The sequence below is a fragment of the Python bivittatus genome, unplaced genomic scaffold (genome assembly GCF_059951505.1).
Source record: "Python bivittatus isolate LINGU-HERP-01145 unplaced genomic scaffold, Pbiv_v1 ctg000470_np1212, whole genome shotgun sequence".
In the NCBI taxonomy this organism is placed as follows: Eukaryota; Metazoa; Chordata; class Lepidosauria; order Squamata; family Pythonidae; genus Python; species Python bivittatus.
The window spans coordinates 939786-964469 of record NW_028277065.1 but is presented as its reverse complement, the minus strand read 5'-3'; the positions used below and the strand labels follow the sequence as shown (position 1 = coordinate 964469).

The 24684-nt window shown below is 34.5% G+C and overlaps 2 protein-coding genes across 2 annotated transcripts; both read right to left on the bottom strand.

Annotated features, from left to right (window-relative positions):
- Positions 1 to 16414: 16414 nt before the first annotated feature.
- On the bottom strand, positions 16415 to 17320 carry LOC112542909 (olfactory receptor 14L1-like). Its single transcript, XM_025176892.2, has one exon. The coding sequence runs from the start codon at positions 17318 to 17320 to the stop codon at positions 16415 to 16417; it is 906 nt and encodes a 301-aa protein (XP_025032660.1).
- A 6437-nt stretch (positions 17321 to 23757) lies between these two features.
- Positions 23758 to 24684, bottom strand: LOC148215531 (olfactory receptor 14C36-like). The gene has a single exon (XM_088142928.1). The coding sequence runs from the start codon at positions 24682 to 24684 to the stop codon at positions 23758 to 23760; it is 927 nt and encodes a 308-aa protein (XP_087999054.1).

Sequence of the window (24684 nt, the reverse complement as noted above, 5' to 3'; positions counted from 1 at the left end):
TATAATAGTGAGAATAAGGGCATATTTAAAGTGATTAAAGGAAAATAAATTGAAATTAAATTACAGGAAGCCATGGTAAACCTTCATACTCAGCCAAATCTCAGCCTTTAACCTGAATAAGTGAAGAATGTCTGTACAGTAACTGAATGTGGGGTTACTGTGGGGAAAGGGATTCCTTTCGTTGTTGTCACTTGATTAATTTAAGATGTATTAAGTTCTAGTGCTGCTTATTTTCATCTCTCTCCATAATTAAAAGTGCCTGAACAATCATTTCTCCATAGGAAGCTAACATTTATTTAATAATCTGTATTTTATTGGAGGTGTAATTGCAAAAGAGAGTGAAGGAAAGGCTTACGACTAAAGGAAGAAAGGGAGAAATAATGAATAATTCAAAATAAAAATCAGTGAATGACTTACCATCTTTATCCATGTTTATTCATGCAGATGTCTTTCTTTCTTTCTTTCTTTCTTTCTTTCTTTCTTTCTTTCTTTCTTTCTTTCTTTCTTTTTTTTTTTGCTTATTCTCTTTCTAAAGCCATCAGGGAGATTTTATGCTGTGCTGGATTTCCATGAGATTTTATCTAATTTTTCTTGCCATTTCCCAAAAGGCTTCCCCCCACCCAAGGAGGAATAGACTATCTCCGTTGATAGTATAAAAAAGCTACTGTGGAGTAGATTTTTTTTTTAAAAAAGCAAAACTCCTTAAGTCATTGCCCAAGTGTCTTTATTATTATAATAAGGGGGGGGGGAGAGAAGAGAGTGAGAGAGAGAGAGAAAACAAATTTGCAGGCTCAATGATGAAAAATAGATGAGCAGTAAACCTGAGTATTAGAAAACCTAAGCTGTCTCAAGTTTATACTATTTGATTTATAGATTAAGATTGGCATGTTATCAATTCCTTCTATCATTTACTTGGGTTTTATGGGGTGGGAGATTGAACTTCAGCATAATTATTGTTCCTTAATCCTGAGAAGTATGTTGTTCTGAGCACATTGTCCAGTTGTCCTTAGAAAATAAGTTGCTTTGGACTCTTCTTTAAATAAAGACAGCTGTCGTTCGTGAGATGCAGCTGTATTCTAAGTTCTTTGTGGTATAAGTAATCCCTAAAAGTACCTGTCAGCCCTTTTCAAACATATTTGCTCTGTATTATCTTGAAAATCAGAGTGGCAAACATTTTACTGGGTAGGAGATGTTCCCAGCCATCTTCTGGAGAGGTGGCAATCACCATAGGAAGATTGATCATGAAAATACATTGGGAATGCTTGTAGGTGATGTAATATATTGATCTATCTATATCTATCATCTATCTATCTCTTACATTTCAAGAAAGGTTTTTCAGAGTTTGTCCTTCACACTACAAAATCTCAGGAAATTGTGCAACACACCATTTGTATGAAATCATTATTTTATGTTAAGTCTAGTTGATGTCTGTAGAATAATAAATATAGGTTTAGTTGCCAGAAATGCTGAACAGGCTTCCAAACTGAAGAAATATGAAGTAAGCCTTTTAGATGAACTCAATCATATTGAAAATAGGGGGATTTATGGTGCCACATACAATCTATCGGCCGAACTCCTAAGATTCTTGATAGGGCAAACTTTTGATGGCCAGGTAGATAGGACAATAATGTATAATGGGCTGGACCACATCATTTATTTATGTATGTATGTATGTATGTATGTATGTATGTATTTATTTATTTATTTATTTATTTAATTTATTCTATTTATATACCCATCCATCTCATCTTTGTGACTCTTGGATGCCTTACAATTAAAACATAAACAGTACCACCACCACCCCAGGATGGGGACTGCCATACAAACAATACAAACATTAAAAACTATTAAATAATTAAAAGCCATACGGTACAGTCACCAGGACAGCACAGACATTCAACAACAGTGCAGCCATTTTAAGGGCTCCACACCACTTTCTGATCTCCAGGCCAGATGACAAAGCCAAGTCTTTAGGAGGCCATCAAGGTTGAGATCAGCCTGACCTTGGCGGGAATGATGTTCTATTCTAATCTTCATTTGACAGGAAAACAAGACTGAAAACCTTTTTCTCTAGACTATTTGAGGATTTCCAATTCAACCTCTGAAGGAATATATCTCCTGATCTGCCCCCAGCCAAAGAACAGAATATTGTGTGGATACCTTCTGGAAGTAGAATGGTGTGTATTTGAAGAGTTCAATCTTTGAACTCTTGGACTCTATCAGACTCCCTGAAATGGAATCAGAGTGACCTCAAATCTATTCCCATTGAGATTCACACAACAAGCAAGCAATATTTTGAAATTGAGCAATAGATGTGGAATTAAGATAGGAGTCAGATGATGAGTATTGGACTAATTTACAAGCTGAATGTACCCCATGCCTTCCTGTCTAACTATTACCATCTATAAGAATTCTTTGGACATGTGAATTATCTATGAAAGCAAACTGTTTTAAAACCATAAGTGAAGATACATTGTTCGAATCCTTTAAAATTTAAGAAAGTACTGATCACTGTAAGTATTTTCAAAAAGACTAAGAAACTAAGGAATCTAACTATGCATATTATTTCTAAGTTGATTATTTCCAGTATGGAAAATAGAACTCTCCTGATCATCTTATTGTTAATGCTTAGGTAATTATTAATGTCAAGTAATATACAGGAAGATTAGAGATAATGAAATATTAATTTCCCCACAGTTTCTTATTTGTTTTTTCAGATTTTTGGTGATTTTTCTTAATGACCACACAAATATTTTTATTTTTCTCAAAAGCATTTTCTAACATCCTAAAGAAACAAATACTAGTTTACATTATTTTCAACTGTACTTCATCTCTACTTTATACTAATATATATATCTTTTTACACATTTCTCTAATTTTTCAACTTTCATTTCATTTTAAAATTGCTGTCTTCAGGATTACATGTGAAGCAAAAAAAAAAGTGTTTAGTTTAAATCTCTTCTGGAAATGACTCAAATTTCACATCATCATCAGGTGCATAATCACAATCTTTTGACCTGTGAAAATGTTGAGTAAGTTAACCATACTCTTATTTTCTATATCTCCTTTTTTCTCTTTCCCATTAACATAGATGAATAGGTAGATGCATAGTTCCAGGTTTTCCAAAAGCAAATGACCACAGAAGTTTAGAAAGAGTACCTTTGAGGTCTTTGTTTCTCATGCTGTAGATTAATGGATTCAGCATGGATGGAATTATGGAATAGAGTATTGTAATTATAAAATCAAGATGTGATGGTTTGTTAGAAGGGGGCCTTAGATAAGCAAATGAAACAGTAAACAAAAATAGGGAGAAAACAATGAGGTGAGGTAGGCAAGTGGAGAAGGACTTTTTCCTCCCTTGAACAGAAGGAATTCTCAGAACAGCTAAGAAGATCTTCACATAGGTAACAAGGATGAAGGCAAAACATACAAATTCTAATGTAGCATTGAAATTTACAACTCCAATTTCAGCTATATCTGAATCAGAGCAGGCAATCTTAAGTAAATGTGGGATATCACAGTAGAACTGATTGATAATATCAGAGCAGAAAGGAATAATAAAAGTGAAAATAGTGTGTACTGCAGCATTAAGAAAACTAGCAATCCACACACTTTCAACCATTATGGAGCAAGTTTTCCTGTTCATTATCACTTCATATTGCAAAGGACTGCAAATGGCAACAAACCGATCATAGGCCATGACAGTCAGGAGGGCAACTTCAGAGCTTAGGAAGAAAACAAACAAGAGGACTTGAGCAACACACCCTGAATAAGAAATATGCCTTGTATTCATAAGGCAGTTAAAAACAGCTTTGGGGATAATAACTGAAACTGAGCCAATGTCCTGCATGGCTAAGTTCATCAGGAAGAAGTACATGGGAGTGTGCAGGTGGTGATCAAAAACAACAGCAATGATGATGAGAAGGTTCCCTGTTACCATCATTAAATACAGTATCAGTAATAAAGTTACATAGATAACCTGTAGCTCCCAAATCTTTGAGAATTCCAAGAGAAGAAACTCAGTTGTGTGATTATCCATTCTTAATCATGAAATATGGCATCCCTAGAAGAAAAAATACAGTAGTTAAATATGTTCTGTTTAGTGAGTTTGGAAAGATATGAATAGCATCTGTTCAATCGTCAGTAAATTTCCATTAAATGTTTTGGTGAAACAGACTGATCTTTTTATCCAGCAGATTGCTGGATATTCCATAACATTAATATTACATTGTTATAGCTGTCAGCAATCCCTTTCTCTTCATCATTTCTGGGGAATTTTGCAATGATTTTTCTTCAAAAAACAGAGCACAAAGAATTGTACAAGTTCAGGTATTGTGGTTCTATAGGCTTGTAGAAAGATTCTGGACCACAGTGATTAAAGAGATTAATATAACTGTCTCTGAATTCTGAAGAGCACTAACTTTAGCACAATTCAACATTCTCCCCACAGCAGTTTTGGAGGGCCTATAGAAAAAAGTTCCCTATGAATTAAGACTATGCCCCTTTGGAAAAGGGGCTACTGAAACTGTACCTCATGTCCTGTTCTATTGTACCCTCTGTAAGGATCCAAGGACCCTCCTTAAAGCTCCTGACCTGGGAAAACACTCAGGAAATTCTGATTGTTTTATGTACAGTTGCTGCTATTAGAGCTGTATGATTCAGTCTCTTTGAACGTAGCCAAACTTTGTTATACTCTCTGCATAGTTAGGCCTATTTAGATTGCCCACTGATAAACCCACCACCAAGTGTCATACTTTTATCCTATATTGCTTTTAAGGAATTATTACTCCTAAAGCGTTTCTATCGGTAAGTCTGGTCTGTGACAGTGATACAAATTCTACATCCTTGGAGGTTGTCACTGACTGTGCAATGATTGGCAGCTTCATAAAAGGGCAAGAGGCTATTTGCATGGGCTAGCCCCATGTGGTTTTGCTATGCAATTGGAACGTAAGGAAGAGAGAAAATAGGAATTGCGCTGAAGATATTGACTATTGACATCCATATATAACAGCCTTCATTTGAAATAAATAGGGAAGGTACAGCTAGTGAAAGTTTTATATTTCTTCTGCAGTGCTGATTCCTATGTTGCTCTCTTGATTAGCCCGTCATGAATTTTCTACTACAATGCTATAGCATTATTTCTGGAAAAAAATACAACATTTGGATTAAATTCCTTTTCAGTTATTTTTCTTAAAGTAATATATAGAAAGATTTGAGATAATGGAGTATTCATTTCCCCTGGGTTTCTGCTTTTTCTGTCAGAATCTTGTGGGGTTTTTCCCCCCCGGAAGCCCACATAAATGCTAATATTTATTTTCTCATAGGCATCTCTTAGTATCCTAAAGAAACAAACACAAGCTTGCATTATTTTCAAATACATTTCATCTCCTCTTTCTCTTAATATATATATATATTTTAAATTCTAGTTACAGTGTCATTTTCCAGTTGGTGCCTTTATAATTACCTATGAAGCTGAGTAGTCAGATAAAATATGTATATTTTAGGGAAAAATCTTTTTCTTGAAGGAAATGACTCAAATTTCCCATCATTGTCATCTGCATAATCATAATTGTTTAACCTTGAGAAAGTAACTGGGTAGAACCTGAGAAAGTTAATCTTAGTTTTATTTCCTATGTCACCTTTTTCTCTTTCCCATTAACATAGATAAAAAGGTGGATATACAGTTCAACGTTTTGTCAAAAAGAAATGTCCACAGAAGTTTTGAAAGAGCAGCTTTAAGGTCTTTGTTTCTCATGCCATAGATTAATGGATTCAGCATGGATGCAATGATGGAATAGAGTATTGCAATTATAAAATCAAGATGTGATCGTTTGTCAGATATGGGCCTCAGATAAGCAAAGCAACCAGTAAACCAAAATACGGAGAAAACAATGAGGTGAGGTAGGCAAGTGGAGAAAGCCTTTTTCCTTCCTTGAACAGAAGGAATTCTCAGAACAGCAGAGAAGATCTTCACATACTGTAGGTAACAACAATGAAGAGAAAACAAACAAATCCTAATGTAGCGTTGAACATTACAACTCCAATTTCACTTATATATGAATCAGAGCAGGCAATCTTAAGAAAATGTGGGATTTCACAGTAAAACTCATTGATAATATTAGAGCAGAAAGGAGTAGTAAATGTTCCCATAGTGCGTAATGCAGCATTATGAAAACTAGCAATCCACACACTGTCAACCATTGTGGAGCAAGCCTTCTTGTTCATTATCACTTCATATTGCAAAGGATTGCAAATGGCAACAAACCGATCATAGGCCATGACAGTCAGGAAGCCAACATCAGAGGTCAGGAAGAAAACAAACATGAAGACTTGATCAACACACCCTGAATAAGATATATGCCTTATATCCATAAGGCAATTGGAAACAGCTTTGGGAATAATAACTGAAATTGAACCAATGTCCTGCATGGCTAAGTTCATCAGGAAGAAGTACATGGGAGTGTGCAGGTAGTGATAAAAAACAACAGCAAAGATGATGAGAAAGTTCCCGGTTATCATCATTAAATACAGTATCAGTAGTAAAGTTGCATACATAACCTGTAGCTCCCAAATCTTTGAGAATTCCAAGAGAAGAAACTCAGTTGTGTGATTATCCATTCTTAATCATGAAATATGGCATCCCTAGAAGAAAAAACATGGTAGTTAAATATTTTCTGTTTAGTGAGTTTGGAAAGATATGAGTAGTTACTGTTCAATCTTCAGTAAAGTTCCATTAAATCTTTTGGTGAAGAAAAGTGAAACAGACTAATCTTTTTATCCAGACAGACTCTCGCTATTCCATAATATCAATATTACACTGTTATAGTTGTTAGCAAGCCCTTTCTCTTCATCATTTCTGGGGAATTTTCCAATGTTTTTCTTCAAGAAACAGAGACCAGAGAATTGTACAAGGTCCAAAAATAAAAAGGGGAAGAGATATTGGAAAATTCATTCCTTTAGAGGATGATTGTCTTTAATGTTCCTGGTTTGAACAAGTTGGAATTCCGCCATCATGAGATACACCCCCTAGGTTTATGTCACGGTGTTCTCTCTTATAGCACTAGAAAGATCCTTTTCTTTTTCAGATTAGCCACATAAAATGCATTTGGGAAATATTGATGGAGGCCATGGTTTAGCATGATTTGTTTTGTTTTCTTTCATTTTTTTCTCAAAACAACAACACTAAATGGTTCTCTTTAACACTGTGGAAGTTTCCACATAATGCATCAGGAAACCCTCCAAATGACAATAACTTCCTAGTCCTATTGTGAGCAATGTAGAAATGAATTTCTGAACACCTGCTTCAAATGAGGACGTACTTCAGCTACTTATGACTGTAAAAAAAAATCTTCAGAGACCCATGTCAAAAAAGTTGTAATCTGATTTAGACCATCATCCAAACTAGCTGTTGAGATTGAAATTGAATAAGATGTCTGAATTGGTTCACATCCATTGATCTGAAACAAGGTTGAATGAAAACATATTGCATCTTCTAATAATAGAGGTTAAGCTCAATCTTTAAATTTAGTAGATCATGTCTGCCAAGCTAATTAGAAACAAGGTGGGGGAAAAGGTAATGCTTAACACTTTATTTTTAGAGTATTCTAACATCCGATGAAGTTCTACTTACATTCATTTCATATCCAAAATAAAACAGCTTGAAAAATAATGACTCTAAAAGTTCTTAATATTTCTAATCTGTTTTAACTAGAATTATAATTAGAAGAGAAAAGGTTGGAAAGCCTAGGTTGAATATTTGCAAGGAAAAAGGGAGAAATAACTATAATTCAAGCTAAAAGAGAATAACTTACCATCTTTATTCATGCAGATTTCTTTGTACTTTTTTTCCTTAATTTTTTTTCCCCATGCAGCCATTGTTCAGATTGTATGCCGTGGGGCCATGAATGAGATCTTATCCAACTTCTCTAGCCTTTTCCTCCAAATATCATAAGAGTTGATCTCCATTGGCCATATAATAAAGCTTTAGTGGGTTGGAGGTTTTCTATGCTCTGTGGGAAAATGCCCAAGGGTCTGTATTATTTTAAGTGAAGAATTTTGCAGGGGAAAAATGCTGATGCTCTGATTTTACAAAGCTTATGTTGGAGGTGGGTGGTTAAGTATCATTACAGCTGTTGAATACTCAAGAAGATGTTGTTGTGATGTGCACAGTATCATTATTTAATAGATGCTTACACAGAATATTGTACAGATGCTCTTAGATGATTTTATGAGGCACTATTCTGAGCCTATTATGATATGAGCAAACCTTTGAAATGTATCAATCCTTTTCAGCTATGTTTGTTTTATGTGGTTCATAATCTGAATTACATATTTTAGATAGGCGGTGGCTGCAATGGGCAGCTAATCAAGAAAAGTCAGTGGCACCATTTCAATGAAGTTTTAAAAAAGGCTTATAGAACGACTTTTTTGTTTCCTGTCTTTGTTTGGCCAGTGTAGAAATGGTGCCCAGAACTTCTTTTGTCCCTCAGATCTCGCATTCCTTTGATTTCAGCATTTCTTACTCTTCGGACAATATAGGACTACAGTGTTAGTTTCCTTCAATAATACTAAAAGAAACATGCAAAACACTTGCAAGAAACAGCTGATGTTCTCAGACCACATACTGAGATGTGAGGGAGGCAAATGGTTCAGTAGGTTGCTGTGGCCCCTGCTGCATGGAACTTCATCCCCTTGGAGATCAGATTGGCACCAACTCTGCTGGTTGCTCACAGGACCCTGAAGATGTGGTTTTGCCAATGGGCATGGGCATGAGAGGGTTTTGGAGCCAGTGAAGTAGCTGTACTGATTGCTTTGATGAATGGGATTATGGGCTGTGAGGGCTTTTTTTCCCCCCTTGTATTTTATGGTGGTTTATATACGTATGTTTTTATTTTATTTTTTTTCCTTGTTTTTAAATTGTTGAATTTTGATTGCTGTTTTTATATTTCTTTTTATTGTTTTTAAGTTACCCAGAGTCAGATATATGAGATGGACAGCTATATAAATTTGAAGAATAAATAAATAAATAAATAAATAAATAAATAAATAAATAAATGATTTAACTATCAGCAAAGATCAGGGGAAATTACTTAAAAGTGATATAAGCAATGGTATTACACCTCCATATGAGTTACTAAAATTATTGGGAGAGGCCCATATAAATGTTGGAAGTATGGTGAAGCAAAAGGTACCTATATTCATGTATGGTGGCCCAATCGGCTTGTAGAAATATTGTGGACAGAAGTGATTAGCGAGATTAACAGTGTGGATATCAGAGATGTAGCTATGGTTCCAAGATGTGCTTACTCTTGTTATTCAGTGAGACAGCTCAAAGAACTGAAAATATAACTGTTCATTTCATGATGGTTGCTGCAAGGTTGGCACAATATTGGAAAAATCCAGAGGCTCCATCATTAGAACTTGGGTATAAAACAATATGGAAACTTGTTATAATGGGAAAAAGTGGCATATAAAAGTTGGGAGGTGTTCAGATATACATACCAGAAAAGTTACCTTTGATCCAATTGGGGAAAACTTTATTCCTTTTTGAAAGAATAATAGGCCAAATTCTTCCTGTTTACCCCGATATATACAAATGTTGTTGTTGGATTCTTGACTTGTTCTGTAATTTTTATTTATTTAAAAGGAAACATATTTTAAAAAAGTCTTTTTATATACATTTCTTATTACTTTTTAAATGATAACAAAAAGAAAAAGAAAACACAAAAATAATATTACACTAACAAGGAGGGGGGAAAAAATTAAGAAGTGCTAAAGTGACCAAAATACAGGACTGAAAATAAAAACTTGGCATAGTATATTATTATTATTATTATTATTATTATTATTATTATTATTATTATTATTATTGTTGTTGTTGTTGTTGTTGTTGTTGTTGTTGCTGTTATTATTATTATTATTATTATAACAGTGAATAGTTACAAAGCTATATAATTGATCTAATGCAAATATAATTCCGATGCATAGTTATTTCCAATAGATTTACGTGACTATCATTTTATTTATTTTTTTTAACCTATATTTTTTATGAGTCCCATATTTCATTATACTTGTCCATACAAAGTCTATATCTGTAGGCAATCTGGTCATAAGTGGCAAGTGCCATTGGCTCTTTAATCCATTGACTAAATGGGGCCGTACATTTATCTTCCCAATGCTGCAATAGCAGTCTCTTGGCCATTGTAAAGGCATGGAGAATTCATTTACGTTGTCTGGTTGTCAAGTTCCATGAACTAGGTATATAGTTCAAAAGAGTATTATCCTCTGAAAATTTTGGCATTTGTCACAAAATCATATTTACATAGTCCACTACTTTCTCCCAAAACTTGGTAAGTATAGGACATTGTAGAAATATATGTTTGAAAGAACCGTTATCCTTATTACATCTACAACATAATGCTCTTTTTTACAATCATTTTCTGTACAAACGTAGTGGAGTCCAATAAATTCTAAATATTACTTTTTGTTGTGTAAGTCATATTTGGAGGTCCATTAACACTCTTGTTATAGAAGTTAAAACTTTCTCCCATTGTCTAGGCAATATAGGAACTTCTCATTTTTTATTCCACTCATCTGCATAACATATTGATACCAAATATCTATACAAACGAATAGTAGGCTTTTTAGTTTTAAAGGCTTTAACAAGTTATTCAAGTATCTCAGATATCTCAGAAGCTGAAAATGCTGCTGATCCATACAATGATCTTCATGAATGTTGTAGCTGTAAATATTGCCATTGGGTTACATCTGATAGATTATGTTTATCTCTCAACACACAGTATGTTAAAAGTTCATCTTCATCATCTATCAATTGGTCCAATGTCAATCTTCATGCTTCCATCCAATTTTTCCATAACACCATCTTTTTCCCAATTTTTAAAATTGGGTTTCCACATAAAGTCAATTTGGCATGGGAAAAAGGGTGAAATCTATTTATTTTTAAATTAGACATTACATTCCATAGCTTTCCAACTGACAAAATTGTTTCCAGAGATATTAGAGTTTTAGTATATTTAGATCCTAATACTGTCCATCCAACCAAAGGTGATATATATGTATATTCCGAAGTTGCCCAGATCAGAAAATTAACACCAATTGTTGGTTTCCATTATTTAATATTTGATAATAGGTAAGCATGATGATATAGCTCCACATTCAGAAAGCCAAATCCTCCCTCAGTAATTGGTAATTGCATTTTCTGTAAAGATTTTCTTGGAACCAAAGAACCCCATAGAATTTTTCTAAGCAAAAGGTTTATTTTCTGAAAATATTTTCCAGATAGTAAAACTAGAATTCCTCTCAGAATATAAATTAATGTGTATCCTGTTTCAAGGTAGCAGGCAGGTAACAGCAGACATAGTTGCTAAGGACCAGAAGCAGATAACAGCAGACAGAATGTAAATCAAAGACTTAACAAAGCACATTTTTCTGAAAAGTACTGTTTGCATTCTGAGTAGCAAAAGACTAGTCAAGTTATGATGCCAAAAGTCATGAAGCCAAATTGGGTAGTCAGCCAGTCCAATAGTCAGGAATGCAAGAACAGGAACACGGGTTGAGATCTAGGATTCCAAACAGTTGTTTCCAACAGAGAATGAAAGCAAAGCAGCTACACAAATTTCTTTGCTGGTAGCTAGCTGAAGTTGCTGAGACTTTTCCCTTTGCCTTGCAAGGAATCTCACTGATTGATGCTGTTCTGCTCGCTGCTTCCTGTGTCTGGATATGGGGCTTGGGGGTCATCCCTTGTCATCTGACTGCTCCAGCTGACCAGGAGTTGCCTGTGGTTGATCAGCCTCAGAGGATTCCTGAGGCTGACATTCCACAGGCTCAGCTGGAACATCATCAGAGTCAGTCAGACTCAGACTCTGAATCATGGGTTGTGACAATCTGGGAATAATATTTACTTTGGGAGCATTCACCTTTCCTCAAAGGGTAAGGTTTAATGACTCCCATCTATTGATATCTGAAGAAACCTCTCTGCATATTTTATTTATATTACTGCTGTGTTACTGAGTTAAATCTAGATATTTAATAGACTCGGTACAATTCCAGAAGTGAAATTCCTTAAATGGATGGGTAGCCAAATTTTCACTATTGGCATCAATTCTGATTTGGACTAGCTATTAGAGCATCCTGCTATTTTACTAAAGGCATCTTTCTTTTACATCAATACTGGAATAGTAGTATGAGGTTTAGAAATAAACAAACGAAAGTTGTCTGCAAATAAAACCAATTTGTGTTCAACTGAGTTGTGTACTACTCTGTAGATCTCCCTGTGTTGTCTAATAGCACAAGCCAAGGGTTCCATGCAGCTATTAAAAAGCAAGGGTGAAAGTGGACATACTTGTCTAGTTCCTCTAAATAGTGGAAAAGCAGCAGAAAGCAAGCCATTAACCTCTACTTTACCTGTGGATGAATCATGAAAATATCTTAACGTATTTTATGAATTCCAAAGGAAATCCAAATTTATTTAGTACAGCAAACATGTGCTATTTATGTATTTTGTAAAAGGCTTTTTCAGCATCTAATGATAAAATCACAAACTGATCTTTACTTTTATTCAAGTCTATTAGATCTAATACTAACCTAATATTTGCTGCTGCTTGCCTAGTTTTTATAAATCCTGCTTGATCATTCTTAATAATGAATGATGTCACTTGCTGTTATCTATTTGCTAATACTGCTGTTAAAATCTTTGGGTTGACATGAATCAATGAGATTGGATGATAATTAGCACATGTGTATGACCTTTACCTGCTTTTGGTATAACCATCAAATAAGCATGGATAAATGTTAGTGATAAAATTCAATTATCAAATATCTCTTCACACATTTGACAGAGTTTTGGCACCAAAAGATCTATACATATCCATATTAAATCCATCTAATCCTGGGGTTTTACCACTTGCCATTTTTAAAATTATTTGCTTAATCTCTGTCTCCAATGATGGAGTGAATAAGAGTTGTTGTGTGTCATCTAAATGTGGTAGGTCAATTTTATTTAAAAATGCCTCCATATCATTATTCTACACATAATTCTGAATACAATTTTTAAAAATTGACAATTTTTATTCATTTCATCTCTCTTACCTCTGATAATTGGAATCATTGCCCTATCTTTCTTTAGCTTTAAGCAATTAGCCAAGTTCTTACCAGGTCTTTCACCATTCTCCCGCTATCTCTGTTGTAAACATGTTAACATAAATTCTGTCTGCTGTGATATTATAGTACTTAATTTATATTTCTTTTTCTGTATTTCTGTGTACAAAACTATAATGGGCATCTATCTATCTGTGCCCATAAATGTTTCAATTCATCTTTCAAATTATTTTCCCTTTTATTTGTAATCTTCTTTTTGTATAATGCCAAAGCAATAATTCCAGCTCATATATATGCTTTATATGCTTCCCATTCAAAAATTCAGGCACTTGATGTTCCTGAATTCAGATTAAAGTATTGCAAAGTCTCTACCCTGATTCTCTGTATAAATTCTTTATCATTCAATGGGGAAATATTGAAATAAAAACTTCTGGATACCTTAACTGGTTTCTGAAACACACCTCGCAGGGTGATTGCACTATGATCAGATACATAACAAACATCAATGTTACATTCTTGAATTTGATGACATAAGGTCAATGATATTAAAAAATAATCAAGCCTAAACAAATTCTGGTGCACATTTGAATAAAATGTATATTCTCTTTCAGTTGGATACATCAAATCCCAGGGGTCTACTAAATTAAATTCTTCCATCTAAGTCTTAATTGTTTCCCTCACTAATGGTTGTTTTCTTTTTTTCATATCAGTGTATTTTTATTAAGCTCAGGATCCAAGATTTCATTGAAATCCCCTCCTATTATCAGTTTATCATAAATACACTCATTTAAGTGTTGAAAACATTCATACAACATAATAGGAGAAACCAAATTTGGTTCATAAACATTAACCATAGCTATTGCAGTCTCTGCTATCTTGGCACACAAAATTAAATAATGTCTATTTACATCAGCGATAACTTGTACATCAATTGGGAATCCCTTTCAAACCAAAATGGCCACAACTTTAGCTTTCATTAAAGTATCTGTGTGGTAAACCTGTCCCACCCAATCCTTCATTAATAAATATTTATCCAGTTCCATTAAGTGAGTCTCCTATAGATAAGCAATATCTGTCCTTAACTATTTTAAATATGCTACAATTACATTTTGTTTTTTGGTTTCCTGCAGCCCTTTTACATTAAGACTAAGTTCATCCATTACTTACATTTTGGCTCACTTATCAATATTCTCTCAATACCAATTCATCTTATGACATATATCATTTAACAAATATCTAAAAATGAACTTTTCTATATTTAAATATTTAACATATTTTCATGTATTGCTCACAAATGTAAAATCTCCAACAAGACTCAATTAACATTCAAATTCTATTCATTTACATGTATATAGAATCTATATTTAAAAGAAAAACAAATGTGATTATGTGCATAAAAATAAAAGAACAAGCAACTGACATTATTAAAGAGACTTAAAAGAACCCTAAGGAAAAGAAGAATATATATATAGTAACAAAGGCATGTAGACTTCTAAACTGAGGCTATTACAGCAGAGCTGAATACTTATGGATTACAGCAGATTCCATGGAATGAAACAGAATCAAGGTTGCCCATCTGCAGATTTTAAACATAGAATAAAGGCCTCCATATTCAAGGGATTATCAGATTTATGAATCTGATCTTGATGACTAATGCAGAACGTACCTGGAAAATGCATGAAATATTGAAGTTGTATTGATCTGGCAAGACTTCGAGCTTCTGTAAACATCTTTCTCTTTTCTAAAACCTCTTTAGTAAAATCAAGATAAATCAATATCTTGCTTTGACTAGAATCCCACTTTGATTCCTGGAGAAATATACATAAAATGTCATCTCTTGTGATAATATAGAGAAACTGCACAATAATAGCATTGGAACTAGTTCCAATCTGCCTTCTCATTAAAAGATTTTTAATCACATGATCAGTCTTGAAAAGAAAGGAACTTTCTTAAAAACATCTTCCATAAATTCAGCCAGGTTTGACTTGGAGAATTTTCAATACCAAATTTTTCCTACACTATTGTGACTCTAAATTAGTCATTTGTTTATCCAAAATATTATGACTAGCTTGTATTATGGTTTCATGGACATTGACATGATCCTCATACCACTTTTTTTTCTTGCATTGACTTTAAATCACATTTAAGCTCTGCCAGATCTTGTTGGATCAGCTTCAAACCTTATATCTGAGCTAGGATTACTTTTAATAAAGTACTAGAAGAATCCTCCTCTGTCATCTTGCCTGGCTCAGAAGATAGTGGCAGTGTTAAAATTAAGCCAGCTATAGAAAGTTTAGGTCTAGTTGCCATTCCAATAGCTTGTAAAACAAAATAATATCTAATGAAAAGTTTTATAACCCTGTGATGAAAGCCCTTATCCACACAGCCCAATAATACAGAAGTTTGAAAGTCTTTTAATCAGAAGAGAGAGGAGAAACATGCACTCATCTCAGCAACCAAAACAGGAAATTAAAAAAAGAAAAGTCTTTAAATGTGGATCCTTTCCTTATTGAGGACAATGACTAATCAATATAGACCAGGACAATTTGACAAAAACTCCAACATCTCAGCTTTTCCATGAAGATGTTCTGAATGATGGGCTATGAGAATACATTCAGTGCATTTAAACAATTCTGAAGAGCACTAACTTTAGCTATTAATATAGACAAAAAAGTAGATACATGAATCACCATTTTTTCAAAAAGAAATGACCACAGAAGTTTTGAAAGTAGCTTTAAGGTCTTTGTTGCTCATGCTGTAGATTAACGGATTCAGCATGGGTAGAATTATGGAATACATATGTAATATATAATATGTAATTATAAAATTAAGATCTGAAGGGATTTTAGAAGTGGGCCTCAGTTAAGCAAAGCAACCACTAAACAAAAATATGTAGAAAACAATGAGGTGAGGTAGGCAAGTGGAGAAGGCCTTTTTCCTCCCTTCAACTGACGGAATTCTCAGAACAGGAGAGAAGATCTTCACATAGGTAACAACAATGAAGATGAAACAACCAAATCCTAATGTAGCACTGAACAATACAACTCCAATTTCACTTTCATTTCATACTCACAAAAAGTCAGATCTGTCTTAGTGCACCATAACAACATTCAGGCTTAACAGAGATGAGTCCAATCTCATAAATCAATAAAATGAACTTTTTAACTTAACATTATGTATTGGAAATTGGGAGACAGCTACACAGAGTAATTTTTTATAGTTTATGTCTGTTTTTCACTTTCCTGTTGAAATTCAAGAATGGGTAGCTGCAAAGTTCATTCTTCTTAAAAAAAACTCTTTAACCAAAAACTCTTGAAAGAGTGACTTTGATGTCTTTGTTTCTCATACTATAGATTAATGGATTCAACATAGCTGGAATAATGGAATACATTATTGTTATTATCAAGTCAAGGAATGAAGGACTGTCAGCTATAGGCTTTAGGTAAGCAATGGAACCAGTAAACAAAAATATGGAAAAGACAATGAGGTGTGGTAGGCAAGTAGAGAAGGCTTTTTTCCTTCCTTGTACTGAAGGAATTCTCAGAACGGCAGAGAAGGCATGCACATAAGTGACAATGACAAAAACAAAACAGCCAGCTATTAATGTAGCAGTGAACATTAGGACTCCAATTTCAGATACATATAAACCAGAACAGGCAATCTTAAATAAATATGGCATTTCACAGTAAAACTGATTGATAATATTAGAGCAGAAAGGAGTAGTAAAAGTGACAATAGTGTGTAATGAAGCATTGAGAAGGCTGGCAGTCCACACACTGGCAATCATTATGGTGCAAGCCTTCCTGTTCATTATCATTTGATATTGCAAAGGATTACAAATGGCAACATACCGATCATAGGCCATGACAGTAAGGAGGGAAACATCAGAGCCCAGGAAAAAGACAAACAAGAGGACTTGGGCAACACAGCCAGAATAAGAAATATTTCTGATATTCATCAAAAAATTAAAAATAGCCTTGGGGATAATGACTGAAACTGAACCAATGTCTTGCATGGCTAAATTTATCAGAAAGAAGTACATGGGGGTGTGAAGGTGGTCGTCAGAAATAACAGCAGTAATGATAAGAAGGTTCCCTGTTACTGTCATGAAATACAGTATCAGTAATAAAGCTACATGCATAACGTGTAGCTCCCAAATCTTTGAGAATTCCCAGAGAAGAAACTCAGATGTCTCATTATGCATTCTTAATAATGATATCCCTAGAAGAAAAAGGGAAAATAATTTTTTTAAAAAATATTTCCATTTCAGTACTGTTTGGAGTGATTTTTAAAGTGATGGATCAACTTTTATTGAAAATTATGTTAAAACCTATAGTAATTCTCTGAATTTATTTAAAGCAATCTGAGGAACCTTCTATTTTTTAAAAGTTCAGTGTGATGATTTTTAGAGATATTTAACCATTATCAAATTCTGTGGCATTATTTATAGTCTTGATCTTACAGACAATTGAGCTGGTTTTGTTTTGTTTGTTTTTAATAGCAGCTTCTAAGACTAAGACTCTTCATGAGTGGGTCCAAAAAACCCAAGTTTTTTTTTTTTTTGATCAAGTTAGATAAAAGTGGTGGAAGTTGGATCTGAATCCAGGTATATTCAACCATGTCAGTGTGATATTATTAATATTTCTCCATCCCTCTCTCTTTGTCTCTGTTTCAAACAGTTTCTTCATCTTTAACTGGCACAGTTGAGGCTGGTATAATGTGCTACAATCTGTTCTGGTTGTTTGGTTGCTTATGGGAATAGCTCTGGAGTGATGTATTTTAATGTTATAAATTCAGCCCAACTTGAAATGATAATGAACAGGAAGACTTGCACCATAATGATTGGCAGTGTATGGATAGCCAGCCTTCTCAATGTTGGGCTGAATTTATAAAATTAAAATACATCACTCTAAGCCCAACTTAGCCATCTCTGCTAAGCTCCTTTCTTTAATTTAATAATTATAGAAACGTCTTATTCACATTGGAAATAGTCATATTCAATTACTCTGGCAAGTGTGGATGGAAGTAATTGTTTCTGTTTCATTCTTTTTAAGCCAGAATTTTAAAGTTGCTCAGTTAAATGTAGGATTTAAATTAGGGCATTACTTTAAAAGAATCCTTTGAATGTCCTTTTCATCTCTACCTTGTGATACACAAAATTGGGACTATAAAGAATGGCTTCATATCAGAGCCTTCAGTTCTGACAGCTTAATTTGAATCAATCACTCTATGTATATGGTCAACCTTAGTTTAGAAAATTAATGAAAATGTTTTCAATGAATTCATGTTGAATATTGGCACAGCCCTACGTTTTAAATATATGTTAAAATTGAAAATGAGTGTAAATTTAAAGAAATGATAGGAACTTACAGCAGGTTACAATGTATATGGAGAGAATTTTCTTTGATTCTTTTTAAAAATAAATTTAAAAAACACATACCTATATTTTCATCAATGGCTCTGAATGGACTTAGGAATTCACATTCTGGCATTCCTCAAATAAATCTTTTGATATCCTGCACTTCTCATTCCTAGTTATCATACATAAATTGGAGTTAACCTACTTTTGAAATTAAAAGCATTTGATAAACCTGAATGAATGATGTCATTTAAATCATTGAATTATTTCCAGAGTTGATTAACACCCAAATATGGTCAGAACAAATCACTTTGATCCACTTCAGATAGCTGAGGTGTGCATGAGCAAAAGGATTTTGAATTATAACTTCTGTTTAACAACTTAAATAAAGTTGGAAGTAAATATGACTTTGAGTTTAAATGATTTTGCATTTGAAGAGCCTCCAAATGAATATTTAACTATATGTTAAAATTCAAAATGAGCACATATTTAAAACATCCTGTAATTCTTTCAAATGAAGAAATGGTAAATTTAACTTCAGATAATCCCATTACCAAGTTAGTGTAATTTTTTATCTAAATAAATCAGCAGTCTCTTCTTCAGTAACTGGAAATTACCTTTGTGGGGAGTGATGTTTTACGGTTGGTGGTAGATCATCTTCATGTGTTACTAAGTTTTAGTGCTGCTTATTTTCATCTTTTCCTAAATAACATTGCCTGAACAATCATGATTAAATGAATAATGGCTGACAGTATAATCTATTTGTTTTAACTGGAGCTGTAATTGGTGGAAAAGGGAAGGAATGCTTATGCTCAATAATGAAAAGATGAAAAGAGAAATAACTTATTCAAGATAAAATTACTCACTCTTTATTCATGCAGATTTCTTTATTTTTTCCATTGTGTTTTTGCCTCTGTCAGTGAGATTTTATCCTCTGCGTCCATTTGTGATTTTTTATTTAATTCCTCTTGTGATTTTCCACAAAGTTATTTACAAGTCAGTCCCCATTCGCAACACAGAACAGTCCCTGTGGATTGGAGGTTTTTCTGAACCCTCCAGGACCATTCCGTTTTAATAGAAGAATTCTACAGAGAAAAAGACTGATTTTCTGATTTGGAGACTCAATAATGGGAGAAGGTAGATTGCTGGGCACTAAATTTGGCTGTTGGTTTTAACATAATGAAGATGTCAAATTTCTCTATGGTATTGTTTTCTATTATAAATTTTTAAATGCCATTTTTCAATGTACATTGTCCTATTTTATATAGTGCTGGAATGTTCAACATTATTATTATTTAAAGCTCAGGAGGATGCTGTTGGTACTTGTGCAGAATAACGTACCCATTAGCAAATAAAAGCCTAAAGTGGACAGAGGACAACTATATTTTTAAAATGACAGAGGACAACAGTACTCCATAGTGATTGTCCATACATAATCTACAACTGTAAGGAATACCCTTACAAATGTATTTTTTTTCAATTTGGTGGGTGATCCTGTAAATCAGGGATTTGTAAATGTTTGCCAAGCAAGAGGTGCATTCAACACTTTTTCAAGGATTGAAGGTGGCACAAGTTGGTCATCGGCCTTCAGCAGCAACATCAGCATTATGACTATTTAAGGGATGATGATGATGATGATGATGATGATGATGATGATGATGATGATGTTGATTTAGTAAGGCTAAGTCGAGTTGTTCTTAAGCCTTCTTTCAGACTACAATTTAGTTGTATTTCCTACCACAGAATAATGAGAATTGTGCTGCCATGTTTATTCACATCCCAGTTAAAGACATGAACATGAAACAGGGAATGAGGGTAGCACACAAATGCTGATAATCCATTCAATATCCGTTGATCCATACTGTGAGAAATGCTTGCTTTCTGATATGCTTACACTACTTTAACCCTTCTTATTCTGCAAAGACAATATGTAAAATTTGTGGATATTTTTTATTTATTTATTATTTATTATTACATTTGTATGTCACCCATCTCCCCCCAATGGGTGACTCTGGGCAGCTCACAGTTAAAGTCAAAAACCCCATTAAGAATTAAAATACCCCATAAATAATAAAATAAGTTAATTACTTAAAAATCAGGTATAGAAAACAAACCCTGTACATAATACTAAAAACATTCAAGATGATGGGGGAGGCAAGGTCAATCAATCCACAAGCCACCTCCACTAGTGCGAGCCCCCATCCAGCCCCCAGGCCTTCTGGCACAGCCAGGATTTCACCTCCTTCCTGAAGGCCATGAGAGTGGCGGCACACCAGACCTCGGGAGGCAGGCTGTTCCAGAGGGCGGGGGCCACAGCAGAAAAGGCCCTCTGCCTAGAGCCCACTAGTCAAAATTCCTTGGCTGGTGGGGTCTGGAATGTGCCCCTTCCGCTGGACCAAGTGGGGCAGGCTGAAATAACCAGGGCAAGACGGCTCTTCAGATAACATGGTCTTGTGCCATGAAGGGCTTTAAAGGTGATGACCAACAACTTAAATTGGACCCGGAATCAAACTGGCAACCAATGCAGCTCATGTAACAGCGGTGTTATATGTGCCCTCCTAGGGGCATTCAGAACTGTCCATGCCACCGCATTCTGAACCAGCTGTAGCTTCTGGATACTCTTCAAGGGTAGCCCCATGTAGAGTGCATTATAGTAATCCAACCAGGAGGTGACCAGGGCATGACTGACTGTGCGGAGGGCCTCCTGATCACAGAAGGGGTGTAACTGCCGCACAACATGAAGTTGCAAAAAGGCCCACCTAGGCACAACTGCCATCTTCAAACAGGAGTCATGAGTCCAGGAGGACCCCCAGATTATACACCGAGTCTGTCTGGGGTACTGCAACCCCATCAAGAACCAAAGTTGATAAACTCCTAGATCTTGAGGCTCCTCATATCCACAGCCACTCTGACTTACCAGGGTTCAGTTGAAGCCTGTTGTCCCCTTTCTAGGGCCCCACAGCATCCAGGCATTGCGAGAGGGTAGTCAGAGCATCATTTAGATCACCCGGGATAGAAATGTATAATTGGGTATCATCAGCATATTGATGATATCTCACCCCATGGTCCAGGATGATCTCACCCAATGGTTTCATGTAGATGTTAAATAGGAGCGGCAAAAGCACCGAACTCTGAGGCATTCCACAGAGTAGGGGTAATTCCCTAATGGAATTAAAAAGGTGTAACAAGCAACCCTAACCCTAACCCTAACCCTAAATGACTTTGCACCTTCTTTGTAACATAAAATAACAAATTCTTTTTCTAACCTCCCTTCTTAGTATTACAAAAATCCCTTCAGCCCCTCATTTAATTCTTTTTAAGTCTTCAAATCCATAAATCATCACTTCACTTTTCTCTGTTTTCAGCAAAAAGCCCATAAAAGGTCTCCAGTCTTTTAGGAAAGTACTTATCATTTTATCACTGTCCAAACAAGTCAGTTTTGCCATTTGTGCCAATTCTGATAGCTGCACAATCCTTTCCTCCATTTGGGGAATTTCAGAATTCCTCCATAATTGTGCATATAGCAATCTTGCTGCAGTTACTATATATAAAATCAATCTTACGTGAGGTTCCCCCCCCGCCCTTAACTGACTATCCTTAAGTCCCAATAAAAAATAGCTCTGGATTTTTTTATCATCATCATCATCATCATCATCATCATCATCATCAGGTATCCATGTATCTTTTTGTATGCAATTTTTTTTAATTGTAGTTTTTTCACAATTCCACCATGTATAGTAAAATGTCCATTCATGCTTTTCACATTTACAACATTGATTGGAAGTACCTTTCCACAACTTTGATAGTTTCTCTGGTGTCATATACCAGCAGTACATCGTTTTATAAAAGTTCTCTTATATTATAATATGATGTGAATTTTAATCCATTTATGTATGTTAACATGCAGTATTAGTGTAAGAGGTCACTATATGATTTATTTATATCTTCTGTATAAGAAGTCAGAAGTCATTCTTTTTATAATTTTTCCCTTCTTCCCTTTTCTTTACTTTTCATCACTTTTGTATTCCCTCTTTATTTCTAACTCTCTCATTTTCTACTTCTCTTTTTGATTATTAGTTCTTGTTTGCTTTTACTGGAATGTTTTTATATATTATATATTTATATTTTACTGTAATGTTTTTATATATTAACTTATATAAGTTAATAAAGTTCCTATAAAAAGAATAAGAAATATTTTCTGTAGTAATATACATAATTATACAATTCTAATACAATCTGAAGATATGAGATTCAGAGAAGGCATACCTTAATTTAAATGTAAGATTTGATTAGATAAATACCTATATATTATAATGGGGAAACATCAAAATGCCACTAGTCACTTCTTACTGTGAAATAATGGGATAAAAATAGAGGGACAGATAAGTTATTTAGGAACAGGACTGTTTATTTTTTGTATTGTAATGTATTGTATTCTTCAAATTCCTTGGAAAGCACGCTCCATAGATAAAGAATGGCCATGGTCATAAACTAAGTTTGATCAAAGTAAAATTAATTAATTAAAATCAAGTGCTATACATTCTTCTATACATACGTATATGGACTAACTGATATACTATGTGCTATTATGAGAAATACAGCTTGATTGCAGAATTATGGAATTGGTTACACAATTTCAGAATTGATTACACAGTTACAGAAAAGTATAGACCATATACTCCCCCTTATCCATAATGATTGGGAAATGAAACTACTCTATTTTTATATCACTCTTAATAATGATAATCTTTCTAACTCATCCTGGTGACTTCAGCAATTTTTAACATCAGATGGTATACAGATGGTTTAGAGATGGTAAACGCTCCATTTCATTTCAGTTATTCTATGCCAGTCATAATTAAGCTGGTTGGGTTCAAACAGATTCCTTAAAGTAACAGAGCCGAGCTTGTTAACTTGTGGTAAGTACTTTTTAGGGACACGCTGCAGTGCAAAGAAAATCAGCTCAGGAAGAGATAGCTCATTTAGACAATATCTCTGCTCTGCAAGAAAGGGGGAAAAGAAAAAAAAATGGGTCAGGCACAGTACAGTTGTGAAGAAAATTGCACAGACTTATCCCCATATTCACTATGAGTCAGGGCTGTCTCAGTAGACCATAACAATAAGCTAATATATTGGAAAGCGGGAGAGGGTTTCATATGTATGTATGTATGTATGTATGTATGTATGTATGTATTTATTTATTTATTTATTTATACCCTATGTCTGCTTTCTTACTTTCCTGTTGAAATTCGAAAATTGGTAGAGGCACAGTTCATTCTCCTTTAAAAGAAAACTAATAACTTCTGACTAAAAAGTCTTGAAATAGCAACTTTGATGTCTTTGTTTCTCATGCTGTAGATTAATGGATTCATCATGGGGGGGATAATGGAATAGATTATTGTTATTATGAAGTCAAGATGTGATGGACTGTCAGCTCTAGGCTTTAGGTAAGCAAAACAAGAAAGAAACAAAAATAAGGAGTAGACAATAAGGTGTGGTAAGCACGTAGAGAAGGCCTTTTTCCTTCCTTGAAGAGAAGGAATTTTCAGTACAGCAGAGAAGACATGCACATAAGTGACAATGACAAAGGCAAAACAACCAATTCCTAATGAAGCACTGAAGATTATAACTCCAATTTCAGTTAAATATATACCAGAGCAGGTAATCTTAAGTAAATACGGGATTTCACAGAAGAACTGGTTGATAATATTAGAGCAGAAAGGAGTAATGAAAGTGGCAACAGTGTGTAATGAAGCATTGAGAAGGCTGGCAGTCCATATACCACCGATCATTTTGGTGCAAGCCTTTCTGTTCATTATCATTTCATATCGTAAAGGATTGCAAATGGCAACATACCGATCATAGGCCATGACAGTAAGGAGGGAAACATCACAGCTCACAAAAAACAAGAAGAACATGACTTGGGCAACACATCCAGATTGAGAAATAGTCCTTCTCTTCATAAGGGTATTAAAAACAGCTTTGGGGATAGTAACTGAAACGGAACCAATGTCCTGCATGGCTAAATTCATCAGGAAGAAGTACATGGGGGTGTGCAGGTGGTGGTCAGAAATAACAGCAGTGATGATGAGAAGGTTCCCTGTTACTGTCATTAAATACATTACCAGTAGTAAACCTATGTGAATAACTTGTAGCTCCCAAATATTTGAAAATTCCAAGAGAAGAAACTCAGATGTGTCATTATCCAT

Excerpts from the sequence above, each read along its gene's own strand:
- LOC112542909 (XM_025176892.2), bottom strand. The coding sequence starts at position 17,320 with ATGCATAATGAGACATCTGAGTTTCTTCTCTGGGAATTCTCAAAGATT.
- LOC148215531 (XM_088142928.1), bottom strand. The coding sequence starts at position 24,684 with ATGGATAATGACACATCTGAGTTTCTTCTCTTGGAATTTTCAAATATT.